This window comes from Polypterus senegalus, chromosome 2 (genome assembly GCF_016835505.1).
Source record: "Polypterus senegalus isolate Bchr_013 chromosome 2, ASM1683550v1, whole genome shotgun sequence".
Taxonomy (NCBI): domain Eukaryota; kingdom Metazoa; phylum Chordata; class Cladistia; order Polypteriformes; family Polypteridae; genus Polypterus; species Polypterus senegalus.
Window position 1 is genome coordinate 6074087 of NC_053155.1, and position 21392 is coordinate 6095478.

General features: G+C 41.0%; 1 protein-coding gene across 2 annotated transcripts in view; it reads right to left on the bottom strand.

Moving 5' to 3' along the window:
* Nucleotides 1-18007, bottom strand: part of LOC120521723 (NACHT, LRR and PYD domains-containing protein 3-like) — a 106011-nt gene extending 88004 nt beyond the window's left edge. For both annotated transcript variants that reach the window (XM_039743127.1, XM_039743132.1), the window contains exon 1: nt 17405-18007. In XM_039743127.1, the coding sequence (XP_039599061.1) occupies nt 17405-17983 (579 nt within the window). In that variant the 5' untranslated portion in view covers nt 17984-18007. The remainder of the gene's footprint in view (nt 1-17404) is intronic.
* Nucleotides 18008-21392: the final 3385 nt, after the last annotated feature.

The following is a 21392-nucleotide window of genomic DNA, read 5'->3' on the forward strand; positions in this document are numbered from 1 at the left end:
TCCCAACCTCCCATTATAAATTATTAGCTCATTGGCAAGGACCTTATGAAATTAAAGAAAGAAAAGGTCTCGTCGACTATTTAGTTAAACAACCTAATCGTCGACCGAGTGAAAGAGTATATCATATTAACTTGCTGAAACCGTGGAAGGAAAGGGAACCCGATCCCTCCTCCGGACAGCCTAGTTCACTTTTATGTCCTGTGCCAAACTTAATTTTGGTTCCGATTTGACATCAGAACAAGACAAGATCTCGAAAAGGCTATCTTGTCTGTACCTGAGGTGGTGGATGAATTACCTGGACGTACTGCATTGATTGCATGATATTATTACGGACCCTGGAGTGATTGTCAGGGAGAGACCTTACAGACTCCCGGAGGCAAAGAAAGCGGAAGTGGAGTTGGAAATTAGGCGAATGCTGGATTTAGGGGTTATCGAAGAAAGCTATAGCCCTTGGTCTAGTCCAATTGTTCTAGTTTCTAAACCCGATGGGTCTTGGAGGTTCTGTAATGACTTCCGCGACTCAATCAGGTCTCTAAATTTGATGCGTTATCCGATGCCACGAGTGGATGACCTGCTCGATCGCTAGGAAGCGCTCAATTCCTAACTACCCTTGACATGACAAAGGGTATTGGCAAATTTCCTTAACGGATTCTGCAAAAGAAAAAAACGCATTTAGCACTCCCAGTGGACATTGGCAGTACAGGGTCCTTCCATTTGGTTTGCACGGGGCGCCAGCTACTTTCCACGCCTGGTAGACACACTGCTACGGCCCCACAATTCCTATTGTGCGCCTACCTAGATGACGCGTCATCTATTCCAGCACATGGAAGGATCATGTATGGCAGGTGAAAATGGTACTTTCCACACTGGCAGCAGCAGGGCTTCGTATTAATCCAAAGAAATGTTTCTTTGGATTGAGAGAAGCCAAATATTTGGGCTATCTAGTGGGGGGAGGTGTCGTGAAACCACAATGTCTTAAAATTGATGCCATCATAAATTGGCCCGTCCATAAATAAGCGCAAGTACAAGCATTTTGGGATTAGCTGGTTACTATCGTCGCTTTGTGCCACATTTCTCAGAAATTGCTACGCCCTTATCTAATTTGACAAAGAAACGGGCACCTATAAAAGTGGTATGGGATGATACAGTAGATAAAGCATTTAGTGACTTAAAATTGGCCCTTACGTCAGCACCTGTTTTAAAATCTCCTGACTTTTCTCTTCCTTTTGTTCTCCAGACCGATGCATCGGCCACAGGACTGGGTGCCGTGTTGAGCCAATGTATCGACGGTGCTGAACACCCGTTATGTATCTGAGCCGGAAACTGCTGGACCGTGAGATGAAGTATGCTGCGGTGGAGCGAGAGGCCCTGGCGATTAAGTGGGCTATCACATCATTAAGGTACTACCTATTGGGGCGAGAGTTTACTCTGGTGACGGACCATGCCGCTTTACAGTGGATGTCCCTTCATCGGAGTAAATCCTCGCGTCACTAGGTGGTTTTGGATCTTCAACCATACCGTTTTAGCGTTACTTATCGTAGAGGGTTCCTTGCAGGCCAACGCAGATGCTCTCTCCCGGGTTCACGACCTCTCGGTGCAGGTCGCCCGACCGGATGGGTCTGGGCTGAGGGGGGGGTCATGTCACACACGTGCGAGTTGGAGGCAGTCAAAGAGCCTAAAGGTGAGTGAAATCTCGCGAGACAAGGGTTTATCACGTGGTACTTACCTGAATCTCTTTCTATCTACAGAAAACCGGAAGACAAATAAAACATTTCCAAACTCACAAATCCAAAATGGCCGTGATGACGTCACTTCCGGTTTCCATCTGATGACGTCACTTCCGGTTCCCACTCAATTACTCTGTCTACTCCTGGTGACGTTGGTTCCGTGGTCCCGCCTCCAATCGTCACTTCCTGCCAACCATTTTCTCCCATCATCCCATCTGTATATAAACGCCATTTTGTTACAGTATTCATTCATTTGTACTGAAAAGTCATTTTGAATCATTCTTTTCATTTCTGTCTGGACGACAATATATGGGATAAAACCCCAAACCTTTTCTATTTTGAAGGACTCTTTATTTATTACAATATATATATATATATATATATATACTATATATATATATATATATATATATATATATATATATATTGTAGACTATGCCCGGCTGTTTATCGGAAGGGATGATGTACTTCCGGGGGGAAAAAAGGACTTTTATCTGACCCGGAAGTGATAAGGAATTATGGCCTGAAGGATGAGAAACACTTCCGGGTCTGGAACTATAAAAGGACTATGGGAGCTCCCAGACGGCGAGCTGAGCTGGGTGGTAAGTGGGCAACGCATCTGGGAGTGGAGGATTGTTGATTATTGATTTATTATTGTGGTTATTGGTTTACTAGCAAAATACCTGCGCTTCGCAGTGGAGAAGTAGTGTATTAAAGAAGTAATAAAAAAGAAAAGGAAACATCTTGAAAATAACGTAACATGATCGTCAATGTAATTGTTTTGTCACTGTTATGAGTGTTGCTGTCATATATATATATATATATATATATATACACACACATACACACACACATTATATATAGTATATATATATATCTATATCTATATCTCTCTCTCTATATATATACACATACATACTGTACATACATACACACACACATTATATCAATATCTATATATATATATACTAATAAAAGGCAAAGCCCTCACTCACTCACTCACTCACTGACTCACTCACTCACTGACTCACTGACTCATCACTAATTCTCCAACTTCCCGTGTGGGTGGAAGGCTGAAATTTGGCAGGTTCATTCCTTACAGCTTCCTTACAAAAGTTGGGCAGGTTTTATATCGAAATTCTACGCGTAATGGTCATAACTGGAAGCAGTTTTTCTCCATTTACTGTAATGGAGATGAGCTTCAACGCCGTGGGGGCGGAGTTTCGTGTGACATCATCACGCCTCCCACGTAATCACGCAGTACATAGAAAACCAGGAAGAGCTCAAAAGCGCTGAAGAAAACATGCATTATATAATTGAGAAGGCAGCTAAACAATAAGAAGCGGCGAAAGTGACATATACAACCATATTCATGAGTTCTGCTACTTCGAAACAAAGCACGATGTAAACCTACACTTTAAATTAAGTTCATAGACAGGCTGCGCTGGCGCTTGTAATTTAGTGCCTGCCCATATAAGGCCGTCCGTCAGCGGCAATCCAATAGCAAACTGCCACTAAATATTCACGGGTGAAGGACTGTGCTTATGGAGAGGAAGATGAGATGGTCAGGGTGGTGTTTGACACAAACTCAGCTTAAACTGCGAGAAAGTTTTAAGTGCCAGGACTAAGGTAACATTAAATACAGCCATGGACATAGCAGGAGATGGCACCAGCACAGCTGGGAACCTTCGATGCATGTACACCGAGTGGCTCACGTGAACTGCGCAGTGCACAGATAAAAGCAACAGTTCCAAAGAGCTGAACAAAACGAATTACACAATTGAAAAGGCAGCAAAAATATGAAGCGTCTGATAAGCATATTCATAAATCCAGCTACTGCGGAAACAAAGCACACGTGGAAAAAGTCAATGTCCCGCTAAAGGAAGACAGTGTAAAAAACCCGTGCATGCAGTGTGTCAGGTCTCAGATAAAGAAGAAGACGAGCTGTTTATTGATGCAGTAAGAAACGAATCGATGAATGAAACCTGTCATCTTTACAACGATTGACAAACACGGAATGTAACTTGAACACAACACATCCTACAAATACGAACCTGATTGAAAGAAATAATGATAATCAAATCCTTGATGACAGCAACACTCAGTAACACTCACAAAACAAATACTGTATATTGACAGTCATGTTACGTTATTTTTAAAATGTTCCCTTTTCTTTTCTAGCTTTTTAACACACTACTTCTCGCATGATACGCTGGTATATATATATGTATATATATATCCCGATCTACATACTCGAATAATGGATACTTTATTCGCCATCAATGATTGTTTTGGTAAAGCCATACTCAGTGTATTCATTAGATGAACGGTAAAAAAGTAAGGGCGAGGGGAGGATGACTTATTGAGGCATGCAGGCTGTAGTGCGCGTCAACTCTATCTGAATTGCGATCACATTTGAAAAATATATCTTTTCAAGTTCTATTTAGTCCATATGTGTCAAACTCAAGGGCGCGGGCCACATCCGCCCGGCGTGTAATTATATCCGCCCCGAGATCATTTTATATACTGTATTATTGTTATTAAAGCCGGGTATATGAAGCGCTGGTAACACAATAAACTACAGATCCCATAATGCAGCGCTTCAGCTGCCTTGCCGAACACTTACGCGTTAATCAAGTCTACCTTATGATGCTGCAAGTTATTGCGAAGCTAGCTCACACGATGCTGAAGAGAAAAGTTGATTCTGAAAATAGAGCCTTTAAAACCGATGGGAGGCTGAGTATATGTTTACTGAACCCGTGTGTCTCATTTGTGGAGCTAATGTGGCTGTAATTACAGAATTTAATCTAAGACGGCACTATGAGACAAAACATCAGGGTAACCTGAATGCAATGCAGAAGATACAGAAAGCAGAAGAATTAAATAAGAATCTGACACTTCAGCGGACGTTTTACCGTGCACAATCACAAAGTGATTTCAAGTGAAGCTGCTTTTATGGGAGACACAAACCACTTGCCCCACTTTTCCTGTTGCCAAGTAATGTTAAACCAAGTCGTCACTACGGTGTTCCCAAATACGCACTTTGCTGATAAACTGAGCGCACTGAGTTTGCACGGCGCTTTGGTGACTTTGAAGAACAAAAAAAGTCCGTCTACATGCGGCTCGAACCTTGTGCATGTTTGGTAGCACATATCTGTGTGAGAAGCTCTTCTCAGTGATAAAGACTAACAAAACAGCACACAGGAGTCGCCTCACTGATGAGCACCTGCAATCCATCCTGAGAATCTCCACAACACAGAACCTCACACCAAACAGAAACGAACCTGTGCCAAAAAAGATGCCAGGCGTCCAGCTCTAAAATGACATATGAGCAAAGACAACTGAATGATTTGATTTGTTATTGCTGAAAGGAACACATTTTATTTATATTTCCAGGTTTTGTTATGCAGCATGTTCATATTTGAATTTGTATAATTTTGACAGGATATATTTTTATGGAGAGCAAAATCTTTTGGGATATTTAAAATCTAAGTTTATTTTTTATATAAAATTACATAAGAGTAAAGAAATTTGAATGTTTGTTCTTTTAATGTTTACTTTATTTCTAACTTGTATAATTTAGACAGGATATATTTTTATGGAGAGCAAAATATTATAAGTTGTTTAAGGTTTGAGTTGATTTATTCAGGAATAATATTCCTGTCTGTTTTACCATTCCTACCAAAGATATTTCTGTCGACTAAATAAAAATTCCTTCTATTTAAAATTTAAATAGAACTTGAACAAATACGATAGTTCATAATATCCACGCAGACTTGCACGTAAGAGCGGAGTTATCCGTTTTAACAAGCAGCGTATTGCACTGATACGAAATAGCTGTGTGTGTATATATGTAGATATGTATGTATATGTATATATATGTTTATATATGTGTGTGTGTATGTATATATATATATATGTATTTGTGTGTATATATGTGTGTGTATGTATAGATATGTATATATATATATGTTTGTGTGTGTAAATATATATATATATATATATATATATATATATATATATATGACAACAACACTCATCACTCACAACAGTGACAAAACAATTACATTGACAATCATGTTACGTTATTTTCAAAATGTTTCCTTTTCTTTTCATTGCTTCTTTAACATACTACTTCACATGTAAGCTTGGTATTCTGCTAGTATATATATATATATATATATATATATATATATCAAAATACCTGCAGCTTCGCAGCGGCGTAAGTACTACCTTAAAAGTTTTATTAAGAAGAAAATTAAACCTTTTTAAACTGAGGGAAAATATGCCAATAATTATTTGTTAAGGATCTCTTTGTATACCACATTGTGAGTTCGGCCCTCCAGTTGTAACATGACCAAGCTGTGCGCTGAGCTTACTCTTGAGCATGCAATTTCAGTTGGCCATGTGAACAGTAATCTTGTCTCAAATCTCACAGCTTGGATTGCTGCTGTAATAATCGGTTTGAGTTTCATGGTTTTTTCAATTACGACAGTATTTGCAGGATTTGTTGTGTTGAAGTGACATTTGGTATCTGTCAGCTGTTGTAAGCACACAACCGGTTTCATCGATAAAACCACATCCAGCTTTTGAGAGTTTAAACATTCATAAACATCAAAGTGTCCACTACTGAAATCGTCACCTGTGAATCTAAGATGTTTAAGAGGCATTGGCGGTTGTCCAAAGGTGTAAAATATTTGGCCATTTCGGTACACTTGAAAGTGACAACCTAACAATTCAGCGGCAGCCATCAACTCACATGCAGATGCATAGGTGAAGGGCTTAAGCATTTCACTCTTCTAGTGCTCCTGTGTAGTCTAATTATCTCCTGTACCGTCATCAGTCGACACCTTGAACCTGTCCCAGTCATTCAAAACATAAGACACAATGTTCCTCTGGATATCAAGAGTGAGCCTGATATGTCCGTGCAATATGTAACAAAGAGAATGGAAAAGGTAGGTGGTATCTCCGGGCATGGAAACCACTCGGTAAGTGACAGTTCTTTGATCAATGGTGATCACCTCGATAGACATGTTAATGTGGGTACGGTTGGAATGATAAAGGAAATGGGTACCTGAGCAATGTAAAGTAAGTCTAAAATATCTACACAATAACTATAATTGTAATAAATGAACAATAAAACAGAGGAGAAGCCGTGGATTAAATAAAAAGGCTGTAGTTATCAGCAGGGAGAAGGGCGAAACAAGGAAGGGAATGTAGAGACCTGAGGGACGGACGGTCTTATATAGGCAGGCAGCCAGCCAACAACATGGGAGGCGTTGGGATGGGTCACCCAATGCCGCCTCACACGTTGACTGAGCTGCAGGCTATGGACGTATATATGTATGTAAGTAAGATTCAGTTAGCGTTGGGAACCCAGCGCGCATTCAAATTTCTTGAAGATGGGCCCATAAGTAACAAAGACTGTTGAAAAGTTCAATATGGCGGCCGACAGTGGCATCATACCACCGAAATAAGTACCAAATTTCAGCCTTCTACCTACATGGGAATTTTGAGAATTAGTGACGTTGGAAAGTTCAATATGGCGGCCGACAATGGCGTCATACCACCGAAATAAGTACGTACATTGGTTTGGGTTAGCGCAGAGAAGCCGCCTACCAAATTTCGTGAAGATGGGGCAATAAATAAGAAAGTTCAACATGGCGGACGTTGTCGACCGTTATGACTGTTACGTGTAGAATTTCGAAATGAAACCTGCTTAACTTTTGTAAGTAAGCTGTAAGGAATGAGCCTGCCAAATTTCAGCCTTCTACCTACACGGGAAGTTGGAGAATTAGTGATGAGTCAGTCAGTCAGTGAGTGAGTCAGTGTGTCAGTGAGGGCTTTGCCTTTTATTAGTCCATCCATCCATCCTCTTCCGCTTATCTGAGGTCGGGTCGCGGGGGCAGCAGCTTAAGCAGAGAGGCCCAGACTCCCCTCTCCCCAGCCACTTCTTCCAGCTCTTCCGGGAGAATCCCAAGGCGTTCCCAGGCCAGCTGGGAGACATAGTCCCTCCAGCGTGTCCTGGGTCTTTCCCGGGGCCTCCTCCCGGTTGGACGTGCCCGGAACACCTCACCAGGGAGGCGACCAAGAGGCATCCTGATCAGATGCCCGAGCCACCTCATCTGACTCCTCTCGATGCGGAGGAGCAGCGGCTCTACTCTGAGCCCCTCCTGGATGACTGAGCTTCTCACCCTATCTTTAAGGGAAAGCCCAGACACCCTGCGGAGGAAACTCATTTCAGCCGCTTGTATTCGTGATCTCGTTCTTTCGGTCACTACCATAGCTCATGACCATAGGTGAGGTAGGAGCGTAGATCGACTGGTAAATTGAGAGCTTTGCCTTACGGCTTAGCTCCTTTTTCACCACGACAGACCGATGCAGAGCCCGCATCACTACGGATGCAGCACCAATCCGCCTGTCGATCTCACGCTCCATTCTTCCCTCACTTGTGAACAAGACCCCGAGGGGACCACCACCACGGTCTGCCAATCCAGGAGGCACTGTCCCGATGTCATGCGATGTTGCAGAGCCGTGTCAACCAAGACAGTCCTACAACATCCAGAGCCTTAAGGAACTCCGGGCGTATCTCATCCACCCCCGGGGCCCTGCCACCAAGGAGTTTTTTGACCACCTCGGTGACTTCAGTCCCAGAGATGGGAGAGCCCACCTCAGAGTCCCCAGGCTCTGCTTCCTCATTGGAAGGCATGTTAGTGGGATTGAGGAGGTCTTCGAAATACTCCTATAGGACTCCTTCTTCAGCTTGACGGCATCCCTCACTGCCGGTGTCCACCAACGGGATCAGGGATTGCCGCCACGACAGGCACCGACCACCTTGCGGCCACAGCTCCGGTCAGCCGACTCAACAATAGAGGCACGGAACATGGCCCATTCGGACTCAATGTCCCCCACCTCCCTCGGGACGTGGTTGAAGTTCTGCTGGAGGTGGGAGTTGAAGCTACTTCTGACAGGGGACTCTGCCAGCCGTTCCCAGCAGACCCTCACAACACGTTTGGGCCTACCAGGTCTGACCGGCATCTTCCCCCACCATCGAAGCCAACTCACCACCAGGTGGTGATCAGTTGACAGCTCCGCCCCTCTCTTCACCCGAGTGTCCAAGACATGTGGCGCAAGTCCGACGACACGACCACAAAGTCGATCATCGACCTGAGGCCTAGGGTGTCCTGGTGCCAAGTGCACATATGAACACCCTTATGCTTTAACATGGTGTTTGTTATGGACAATCCGTGACAAGCACAGAAGTCCAATAACAAAACACCGCTCGGGTTCAGATCGGGGGGGCCATTCCTCCCAATCACGCCCTTCCAGGTCTCACTGTCATTGCCCACGTGAGCATTGAAGTCTCCCAGCAAAACGAGGGAATCCCCAGAAGGTATGCCCTTTAGCAACCCCTCCAGAGACTCCAAAAAGGGTGGATACTCCAAACTGCTGTTCGGCACATACGCACAAACAACAGTCAGGACCCTTTCCCCCCACCCGAAGGCGGAGGGAGGCCACCCTCTCGTTCACCGGGTTAAACCCCAATGCACAGTCTCCGAGTTGGGGGGCAATAAGTATGCCCACACCTGCTCGGCGCCTCTCACCAGGGGCAACTCCAGAGTGGTAGAGAGTCCAGCCCTCTCAGGAGATTGGTTCCAGAGTCCAAGCTGTGCGTCGAGGTGAGTTCGACTATATCTAGCCAGAACCTCCTCGACCTCGGCGCACTAGCTCAGGCTCCTTCCCTTTCAGAGAGGTGACATTCCACGTCCCAAGAGCCAGTTTCTGTAGCCGAGGATCAGACCGCCAAGGTCCCTGCCTTCGGCCACCACCCAACTCACACTGCACTCAACCTCCTTGGCCCCTCCCATAGGTGGTGAGCCCATGGGGAGACCTTTTTATTAGTATAGATGAATAGTATGGAGTGGAGGGTGCTTAGTGCACATTATTATAATAAAAATAATAATTGTAGCACTTTTACCAGGTGTTTGGCATGGTACCTGAGGGTTCAAGTGAGCGATACTGCCCCCTACTGTCACAATATATATATATATATATATATATATATATATATATATATATACTGTATATATCTATAATAATAAAAGGCAAAGCCCTCACTGACTCACTGACTGACTCACTGACTGACTGACTCATCACTAATTCTCCAACTTCCCATGTAGGTAGAAAGCTGAAATTTGGCAGGCTTATTCCTTACAGCTTACTTACAAAAGTTAAGCAGGTTTCATTTCGAAATTCTACACGTAACAGTCATAACGGTCAACAACGTCCGCCATGTTGAACTTTCTTATTTATGGCCCCATCTTCACGAAATTTGGTAGGCGGCTTCCCTGCGCTAACCCAAACCAATGTACGTACTTATTTTGGTGGTATGATGCCACTGTCAGTCACCATATTGAACTTTCCAACGTCACTAATTCTCCAAATTCCCATGTAGGTAGAAGGCTGAAATTTGGTACTTATTTCGGTGGTATGATGCCACTGTCGCCCGCCATATTGAACTTTTCAACAGTCTTTGTTACTTATGGGCTCATCTTCAAGAAATTTGGTACATGGGTTCCCAACGCTAACTGAATCCTACTTACGTACATATATACGTCCATAGCCTGAACCTCGGTCACCGTGTGAGGTGGCGTTGGGTGACCCATCCCAACGCCTCCCATGTTGTTGGCTGGCTGCCTGCCTATATAAGACCGTCCGTCGCTCCGGTCTCTGCATTCCCTTCCTTGCTTCGCCATGGGATTCACATCTCCCTACTGATAACTACAGCCTTTTTGTTTAATCCACGGCTTCTCCGCTGTTTTATTGTTTGTTTATTACAATTATAGTTATTGTATAGGTATTTTACACTTACTTTACATTGTTCAGGTACCCATTTCTTTTATCATTCCAACCCCCATTACCATGTCTATTGAGATGATCACTATCGATCAAAGAACTGTCACTTACTGAGTGGTTTCCATGCCCGGAGATACCACCTACCTTTTCCATTCTCTTTGTTACATATTGCACGGCCATATCAGGCTCACTCTTGATATCCGGAGGGACATTGTGTCTTATGTATTGAATGACTGGGACAGGTTCAAGGTGTGGACTGATGACGGTACAGGAGATAATTATACTACACAGGAGCAATAGAAGAGTGAAATGCTTAAGCCCTTCACCTATGGTTCTGCATGTCAGTTGATGGCTGCAGCTGAACTGTTCGGTTGTCGCTTGAAAATACCGAAATGGCCAAATATTTTACACCTTTCGACAACCACCAATGCCTCTTAGACATCTTAGATTCACAGGTGACGATTTCAGTAGTGGACACTTTGATGTTTATGAATGTTTAAACTCTCAAAAGCTGGATGTGATTTTATCGATGAAACCGGTTGTGTGCTTACAACGCTTGACAGATGGCGAATGTCACTACAACACAACAAATCCTGCAAATACTGTCGTAATTGAAACAAACCATGAAACTCAAACTGATTATGACAGCAGCAATCCAAGCTGTGAGATTTGAGACAAGATTACTGTTCACATGGCCAGCTGTACGTTACATGCTCAAGAGTAAGCTCAGCGCACAGCTTGGTCATGTTACAACCGGAGGGCCTAACTCACAATGTGGTACACAAAGAGATCCTTAACAAATAATTATTGGCATATTTTCCCACAGTTTAAAAAGGTTTAAATTTCTTCTTAATAAAATTTGAATGCAGTACTTCGCCGCTGCGAAGCGTGGGTATTTTGCTAGTATATATACAGTATATATATATATATATATATACACTGAGTATCAGAGGTGGGTAGTAACAAGTTACATTTACTCCGTTACATTTACTTGAGTAACTTTTTAAATAAATTGTATTTCTAAGAGTAGTTTTACTGCACCATACTTTTTACTTTTTCTTGAGTACATTTGTGAAGAAGAAACGCTACTCTTACTCCGCTACATTGGGCAACATTCAAATCGTTATTTTTTTACATTAAATAAAGCGTGACAGACAATTTTCAATCTTTCAATTTTTCTTTTTAAATCCCTTCTTTAGTCGATATAAATTGGAAGGCTATCTAGATCACTTAGATAGCCGGAGTTTTGCAGTAGCTCGCGTGTTTGATCGTGCGTGCGGGATGACCAGTGTGTTAGAAGAAAGGATATTTCAAACTGGCCGCCCTGTATGTCAATCAAGTGGCAAATGCCATAAGGAGGATATATGATAGACCAACATTTAAAAAAAAAAATTTTTTTGAATGCAACGCGATCTACCTGCCAGTCGATCGCGATTGACTTATTGGGCACCCTTGATCTATGTAAACACATCATTAAAAAAGAAATGTTTTTCATGTTTTAGTAATAATTGACAAAATGTAGACATTAAGTTTATAATGTGTGAAGCCTCAAATCCAAATATCAAAGAAACACTTTCACAAAATGTACAACTATTACAGAACAAGTTTGCTTTTATTCAAAAATATAACTGCAGAAAAACAACACGTGTTAGGGTGCGACATTGACATTGCGGCTATTCCATCCCCCACCGTCGCATAACATTCACTAAGTTCTCCCAGCTCATGCCTTGTTTGATTATCTGGGAGTGAGTGCACTGCTGGGGTTATAGAGTGGAAATAATAGATCGTTATTTGAAACACATGCATTTTATGTGTGTTCCGTTTCTACAGTAATCTGTGTAAACACATTGTTAAAACAGAAACTTTTTCATAATTTAGTAATAAATGTTACAAAATGTAGGCATAAACTATAGAAAGTGTGAAGTCTGATTTCCAAAGATCAAATAGACACTTTCACAAAAGGTTCAAGAATAATGCAACAGCTTCCGTGGCGTAGCAGTAAGATTTGCTGACTCAGGGTGCAGCAGGCCTGCTGTGCCTCAGAGACCCGTGTTTGATTGAAAGTGTTATTTTTTAACCTCAAATGGACATAAAATGTATAAATTGGTACACACTGTCAGTTAATGAGATCGTTATATTTTCATGTGGGATGCTCCTTTTAAAATATTTTTTAACAATTGAGACTTCAATTACATGAACACATGTCCTTATAACTGTTATTTTTAAGATACATAACACACAGACAGATAGGAAGGAAAGGCACTATATGATAGGCAGACAGGGAAGCTGCTGTATAATAGTAAAATTACTGTTATTACTATATAGATAGACATGGAGTTCACTGTATAAAAGACAGATGTTGTGATGTGGGATTTTGCATATAACTTGATAAATGTTTTGTATGTCTTTATTTATAATTTAGGCAAACCAATGTAATTTAGTGGTACCTTGGTGAGAGGCAATCTTGTTTATCCCCCCCATGGTTACGACTTTTCTTTGTAATTTTACGACAGGATTTGGGGGATGTGTCTTAAACCAGTTTGATGAGCATTTCTTTGTTAAAGTCTTTTCCCCCATCCCCCACACAAAGCCAGGTTAGTGTAATATATGGTCTTTTTGCAGGAGATAAGATGTTCTTTTTCACCCATTGGTCTGAGGTAGGGCTGTTTGGAATTGGCTTGTCTCAGAGGCCTTCAAGTACCATGATATCCTATTTGCTGTAGGGAGTTGGACAGAAAACCTATAAATTTGCTTGCTCAACCAAATTTCTCTCTCTGACCCACATATGATGAAGAAGCATCTCTCTTGCTAACCTGTGAGGATGAAGACAACACAATGAAGAGCACAGCTCAGCAGCCATATTGAACAGACATGTGGCTGAAAGCTGAGCACCAATGATGCCTTAACTAGAGACATTTTAAGTAACCGCAAGTCTGTGTGCCACCTGAATTACACATCACCATTTTATCAGGTTGTATGGTTGCCAATATTCAAATGTACTTTGCATTTTGTTATTATTTATGAATATTATCAGTAATACATTATTTTATGTGTAACTTAACTCCTGCTTGTCTTTTACTACATCTAATTGCCTGAGGTTATAGATATAGAAAGGAAGGTGGGGATAAGTTATATAAAATGGTACCTTATAAACAGTGGTAAGTCTGTGAGATTAGGCATTCTAAGGCTGCATATTAATAATACAATAGGGCTAAGTAGAGCAATTTATATACTACTCTACCAAGATAAAACAACAGAGGAAGCACTACTAAATGAAAAATGGTACAGCCTTTTCATTAATCAACAGATACTTTAGGAAGGCAAGCAGATAATGAGAGTACAAGTAGATGTGAAAAGCACTAGACAGACAGATAGATATGGAAGGCACCGTATAACAGATACAAAACTGTCAGAAAAAAACAGGGTATACAGTAAATAATATACAGGCAGAGAAGCCACTAGATAGGCAGATAAATAGGCAGACATGAAAGGCATTATATAAGATAGATAGATAGGAAAGGCACTATATACTAGGTAGAAAGGGAAACCAAAAAGTAATAATACTATTATTACTACAAACACAGATAGACAGGAAATTCACTGTATAATAGGCAGACAGCGAAGTCACTATATAAGAAAACAGACAGAGAACGTACTAGACAGATAGATCTCAACATTAGCAATATATTAGTTTTATTATATATATATATATATGTATAAATATATACAGTATGTGTGTGTGTGTGTGTATCTGAGATTTATGTCAATAAAATAAATGAAAATTGTCTGTTTATTATTCAACACACGCTGCAGGAAAGCAAGAAGGCCGTTAGAGTACATATAGATCTGAAAGGCGCTAGATAGACAGATAAATAGGAAAGTCACTGTATAATAGATGTGGGATACTCTTTTTAAAAACTATGGGGCTTCACCCCCTGCTCTCTTCGCTCGCCATCCCCTGTTTTTGTTTTTCCGGATACACCCTTTTAAGATTTTTTTTTTCTTTGAATTGTTGCTATTTCATTAGTTTCACTTTTATTTCAGAACTTCTGTAAAATCAATATTTGGAATCTTTCGAGTCCCAACGTGCTGAATATTTTTAATGAAGTCAGTGAGACATGTTTTTAATGACTTTCAACAATAATTCAGGATAGGTTTCTCTGTTTGGACAAAACAATCTTCATCATCAGCAGATAATCATTTTTTTTGTGCAAAGTAACCAATAAATGCATGTGAGGTAAACTTCGGTTTTGAAATTCTCTGACTTCAAACTTCAAAGCCTTACAATATTTCCACATTTCAGACATATCACCTATGTCCATATATTCGATCTCTATTCGCCTTTTCGTTATTTCTCCGAGTAATAATTTCTCTTTCTTTGTGCTAATACGATGTTTACTTTGTTTTGACATTGTCGTTTTTCTGCTTTCATATTCTGTATCTTGCTCTGCATGTGTTTCTACGAGTCTTTTGAATTCCATATTTCATTTTCTCTAACCTGCTCTGCATATGTTTGGCCCCTTGTTTTTAAACTCTTTATAAACTCTTTATGATGTTTTAGTTTGTTTTCTACTCTGTCTTTTATTTCTGACCTCACTTTATCCTGCTTTTGTTTCACTGACACCTGGTCCGTGGGGATTACTTTCCCTTTTTTCGAGTAATAATTTCCGTTTGTTTGCGCTCCTGCTATCTGTACTTTTTTTATACTTTCTAATTTTCCTACTTTCATATTCTTTAACTTTCTCCACATGTGTATCGCACCAACATTTTTTTTTTTGGAGCTTTTCTAATTCCACTGCTTTCATAATCTCTTACCTGCTCTCTATGTGTATAGCGGCAACGTCCCGATTGGACCTGCTTTTTTTTCAATTCCACTTGTTCCAGACTGATAATTACTTTCCTTATTTTCTGAATTTACACCTTGATTATTCCTTTTCTTTTTTGTCTCTCCAACACTTTTGAGTCTGTTTTCTCCGCGCTGCTTTCTGCCTTTGTCTTTTCGCTCGCCCACCCCCGTGTTTGGTTTACCGGATATACAATTTAAAGAGACTGTTATTTTTCATGGAAATTGTTACATATGCATTATTTTCACTTTTACTTTGAAAACCTTTGTTACTTGCCTTTTATTTCTGGCTCAGTGCGCAGTTACATCTCTTTCTCGCCAGACGTATAATGCTGCTCGCGTTGTGAAGGAGGGTGCGGCTGAACGCATGCTAAGGATATGCTGTCAGATCATCGGCTGTCTTTTTGCTGCTTGCGAGCTGCCTGTTCTGATTGTCACATGTTGTTGTTTTAAGAGCTGGGAGCACATGATGCTTGTCTGCCAAATGCAATCCAATAACTGCTATGTTAGATGTCTGTGGACTTGTTTTAAAGGATGGCTCATTGCCTTGTCTCGCATGATGTTGTAAAAACAATAACTGTCCTTTATTTACGGCTACGGCTATTTACAGTTAAATCTCTTTCTCTCAGGGCATATAATGCTGCTCTCATTGTGAAGGAGGGGGGCAGCTGCTGTCGTTTTTGCATTGAGTGATGCGAAGGTGAAAAGACTTTGTTTTTTGCTCTTTGCCTTTTATTGCTGACCTCACTTTCTCCTGCTATTTTTTCAATTACACCTGGTCCTGATGATTCATTTCCTTTTGTTTGTGCTGATGCAATCTTTTAGTCGTCGAAGTTTTATTTATAATGTATTGTCCTTTATACGCTTTATATGCACTGAGACCCCTGTATCTGTGTATGCTGTGTGCCTTTACACTACTGATTTGTTTTGCCTATTCTCTTTTGTCTCATGGTTCTTTTATTTGTCTTCCGTGATCTTAATGTGAAGATCACGTATCGTCTCCTAGTCATTCATTCTACAGGATTTTTTTATAACAAAGAGGAGTTAAAAATTGAGACTGCAATTAACATGAATAAGTGTCCTTATATAACTGTTCTTATTTTTAAGTTCTGTAAGACACACACTGTCAGACAGATCACTGAATAATGCACAGACATAAGTTGATAGATAGATAGATAGATAGATAGATAGATAGATAGATAGATAGATAGATAGATAGATAGATAGATAGATAGATAGATAGATAGATAGATAGATGTGAAAGGCACTATATGACAGGTGCTGCACAAAGGCAAGCAGGCAGTGAGAGTGGAGATAAATGTGAAAGATGCTAGATAGATTGTATACAACAGGCAAAAATAGCGACCACTTGATAACAGTATTAGCTATAATCAATGAAAGCATTAATTAATCAAAAGCAATAACTGCGATTGACATTTTAAACTTAACGATTTACTTAAGAGAAAAAGAAAAACGGCCCAGCACGTCTATGAAAGCAGGCTGGCAGGCAGGCAGGCAGAGCGGTGAAGGTTAAAAAGAAAAAAAAAATAACACTTTCTCCCCAGCAGGGAATCAAACTCAGGTCTTTGAGGCACAGCAGGCCTGCTGCACTCTGAGTCAGCAAATCTTACCAGCTACACCACAAAAGCTGTTGTATTGCTCTTGAACCTTTTGTGAAAGTGTTTATTTGATCTTTGGACTTCAGGCTTCATACATTCTATAGTTTATGCCTACATTTTGTAACATTTATTACTAAAATATGAAAAAGTTTCTGTTTTAACAATGTGTTCACACAGATTACTGTAAAAATGGGGCACACATGAAATGGGTGTGTTCCAAATAACGATCTATTATTTCCACCCTAAAGCTCCAGCACTTCACTCCCAGATAATCAAGGCATGAGCTGGGAGAAGTTCATGTATGTTCTAAGCTGGCTGCTTGCAGCTTGTCTTTATCAGCTTGTCTTTATCCTACTCACCTCTTTTTCTTCTCTTTCCGTCTCCAGCTCCACTATTTCATGACTTTTATGTCCAGTCACCACACACATCATGCAGATACACAAATCATCAGTTTTGCAAAATATCTCCAGACGTTTCTGATGTTTTGCACAGAGTTTCCTCCTCAGATTTCCATCAGGATCAGTCAGCTTGTGGTCCTTCCAGGCTGCTATCTCATAGTGAGGCTGCAGGTGAGTCTGACAGAAGGAGATCATGCAGGTTAGACAGGATTTCACCGCTCTGAACTTCTTCCCAGTACAGGCGTCACACTCCACATCTCCAGGGCCAGCATATTTCTGAAATGGAGAAGAACTGAGTCCTGTCTTCTTTAGATTTTCTAGGATTTCATTCAGCACAGTGTTTCTTCTCAGTTGTGGCCTCAGATTGTAGATTTCTCTGCACTGAGGACAGCGGCACACTTGGCTCTGATCCCAGCAGTCAGTGAGGCACTTCAGACAGAAACTGTGACCACAATGCAGTGACACGGGGTCAGTCAGGATGTCCAGACACAGTGAGCAGGTGAAGTCATCCTGTGATATAAACAGCTGGGCTTCAGCCATCGTTCAGTCTGAGGAGAGGCAGGCAGAGAGAATCAGTCAGGCAAACAAGGAAGTGACTTATGTGAGAAGGAGGAGGAGGAGGAGATTTAAAGAGAAAGCTGAGAGCACAAACAGAGAGAACATCTGAGGAGACACTGAGGATGAACATGTGAGATAGGAGCCCAGAGAGTGAAGATCACAATGTGACAATATGACATACACTGACAGATGAGATGCAGTTAAAGTTTAACTCACTTCAGTATATATTATTTATTTATTACATACTGAAGTCCACATTAGAGATGCTGGATGTTTTCCAGATTATCAGATTTTCTTGGCTTTACATTTCAGAATTTTACTTTAGAATTTTAACCACCTGATGTCACAGTCAGCTCGGCCTCCTTAGATGCATAGTGTTGGGTAATAGAAGGCTTGTGAAAAGTTTACCTGACCCGGTCTTGAGCCTGTTACACCGACACAACCAAACATGACAAAGGTGGTCTTTAGCTGGCTGTTTGACTTGCTACTTAGAGTTCTGATGTAGCTTAGTGCAGATGAACAGTTTTACGACACCAAGCCTTATAGAATGACGTCCAATTCCATGTACAGTTCTATGTCATCATTTTGGGGTTAGAACAGAGAACTCTTGAGGCACTCTTGGTCTCTACTACATGGTTCTTGCCTGATCTCGTTGAACTGTGCCAATCCCACCCTCCCCATTGTGGCAGCACAGCCTTTCAGGGTGGTGATTGGCAGCTGATGTGCACAGTAAGGAAGTCTACACCATGAAAGCTCCAGAACAACACTGTTTGCTGTCATTTTTCACGCATGTCCATCTGGGGAATTTGAGAGCCCTCAGCGGAGGTACCTGAATCTGTCTTAAAGGCTTTGAAAGAGCCCTCTAGCTGGACAGTCCAAATGACAGCCAGTCTGTGCCCACTGTCTCATCACTTCAGTGAAGGGTGTAGCTGTCCCCAAGCTTTGAGGCATGAACCTCTGATAAGACCCCACCAGACTCTGGGACCTCATTTTCACTCACAGTTTCTTTTGTGTTTTTTCTCTTTCTGTTATTTCATTAACTTCTCTTTATTAGTTGATTTTCTTAATTGTTTCCTGAGATGTGATTCTAAGACACTGAGGTACACAATAATCGTTCTGAGCTCAGGTGCCTTCAGTAGTTCAGGCTCAGTACCTTCTATGCTGTATGTGAAGCAGTGCTGTATCTAAGTGGAGATGAGTTCTAGAGTCCTTCAAGGTGAATTCAGCTGACCGTACGCATTGTTAATTCTTCAATCTGTTTCAGTGTTTTCTGCCTTTAATGTCGTATTTTAACAACAGTGTGGGGTATTTCAGGTAAATGTGCCCTGCTATGGTGCCCTCACACTGCCTGTGGGGTCTTTCGATTCTGGTTGTTTCTCTGTGTGACGTAAGCAGCATCATCTTTGAAGAGATCTGCACAGTGAAAGATCAGGGTCTGCGTTTAGATGAGGAAGTTGTCATTGTTTTGTTCAGCTGCTTGTGTTCTTTAATATTATTTTCCTAAGATCTGAAATGGAAAGAGGACAGAACTGTAGAATTGTCAATTTTACCTGCTGAGACCTTTCTGGTAATAATTCAGTTTAGGTATTGACAAAATGTGTCTACTACTCATTTACTATTATGTGACAAGACCACAAGAAACACTTCTTTGGGTCTTCATAACACTTACTAAGCATCAGTGAAGTGTTTATTCATCTCTGCAGTGTGGCCTGCTAACAGAACTTCACTTTGGTGGTCTGAGGTGGCTTACCACAGACGTGTTTAAGACCTGTGAATCCTTCATATTCATAATCGATGTGACCACCATGACGATACGCCACACTGCACACAGGTGAATGACCGCCGGACTGATGCTTTGTGAGTGTCAGTAAGAACAGAAGAAGCCTTTGTGAAGGTCTTGTTACATAACAGGATTCAAGTAACGGAGACATTTCTGTAGTGTGTTTGTAATTGTGGACTTAAGTGGCAGTGAGATAAAAAAAATATAACCAACATAGCCACATTACTGAAAGATGGCAGGAAGAAAAAGAAAGAAAGAAAGAAAGAAAGAAAGAAAGAAAGAAAAATATCAACAAGTGGATGGGTTTATAGCTCAGTAAGAGTTTACCAAATGTAACTCAGAAGTGAATTATGCCAGGAGTGAGTGCAAGGGGAATTCATCTAGTGATAGGTTCAAGTTCAAAGTCGCAGCGAGGTTGATAATTAACTCAGAGCCTCTGAAATTTAAAATTCACAACATTTGGTAAGGAATGAACAAACACTGACATGGAGGTGGGCAACAGACAGCGAATGGGGTAAGTAACATCTGAATTGGCCAGAGCCAAAAAGCTTGAAGTGCAGCGTTCATTGCATTCAAATGATCAATCAGCACTTAGGAGAAGAAGTGAAGGAAGGAGAGAAAAGAATAATTACGGATTTGTCCGACTTCCAGAAAACCTGTCTGTAGATCAATACAGCTGAGAAACTTCATTATCAGGGACTCGAGTGTGAAGACCGTTCATTAGGAGTTCATATTCTATTGGATCTTTGAATTGTGTCATTTTGGAAATATGAGAAGCAACTTCTCCCTCCGTTTTCTTACATGTACTGTCACGATGGGTCACTCTGATCATCAATGTGCCAGATTTGTTTGTGATCTTCTTCTATGTCCATATTTATCAAGCATCTCAGAATTACAATTAGGTATTGCACTAAACATCTGACTAGGATAAGAGTCTGTTCTACTACAGAGTAGGACATGAGAAGTAGTTATGAGGAGTGTTACACTCACTCCCCGCTAGGTGTAAAAGTTCATGTTTGAGGATGAGTGACATCACGATCAGCCACAAACTCTCGCTCATGAGGGCGTTTTGTAGTTTCATTATGACCTTCTGTTTTTTTCTGATACTAATGCTATGCCTTAATAATAATAATAATAATAATAATAATAATAATAATAATAATAATAATAATAATCATAATATTTAAAATAATAGAAAATGAAGAAGAAGTAAAACATAATAAGGTGGGATACTGTGCTCAGCTGCACATCATTTTTCCAACTTTGCGATAACTTAAAGAATAATACTGCAACAAAATGTAAAGGCCGAGACACATAGACACACACGCGTGTGCACTGATTAGGAGTAAAGCTCGATAACAGGCACATATATTAAACATTCAATGATCCACAGCCGTACTTTCAGAAGGACCACCTTCCTACTGTTGTGGCCATGACAAACGCCTTGTCAACTATCAGTTACTGAACGCAGCCACTGCTGTATGTTACACTGTTTCTAAAGTCACGTTCATTCTTCCAGTGTCACTGATCATCTTCCAGAGTTGTGTGCTGTGCCTCTCTCCATGATCCCACTTTTATTCTGTGTGGTTCTGTTTATCAAATACTCCAGGA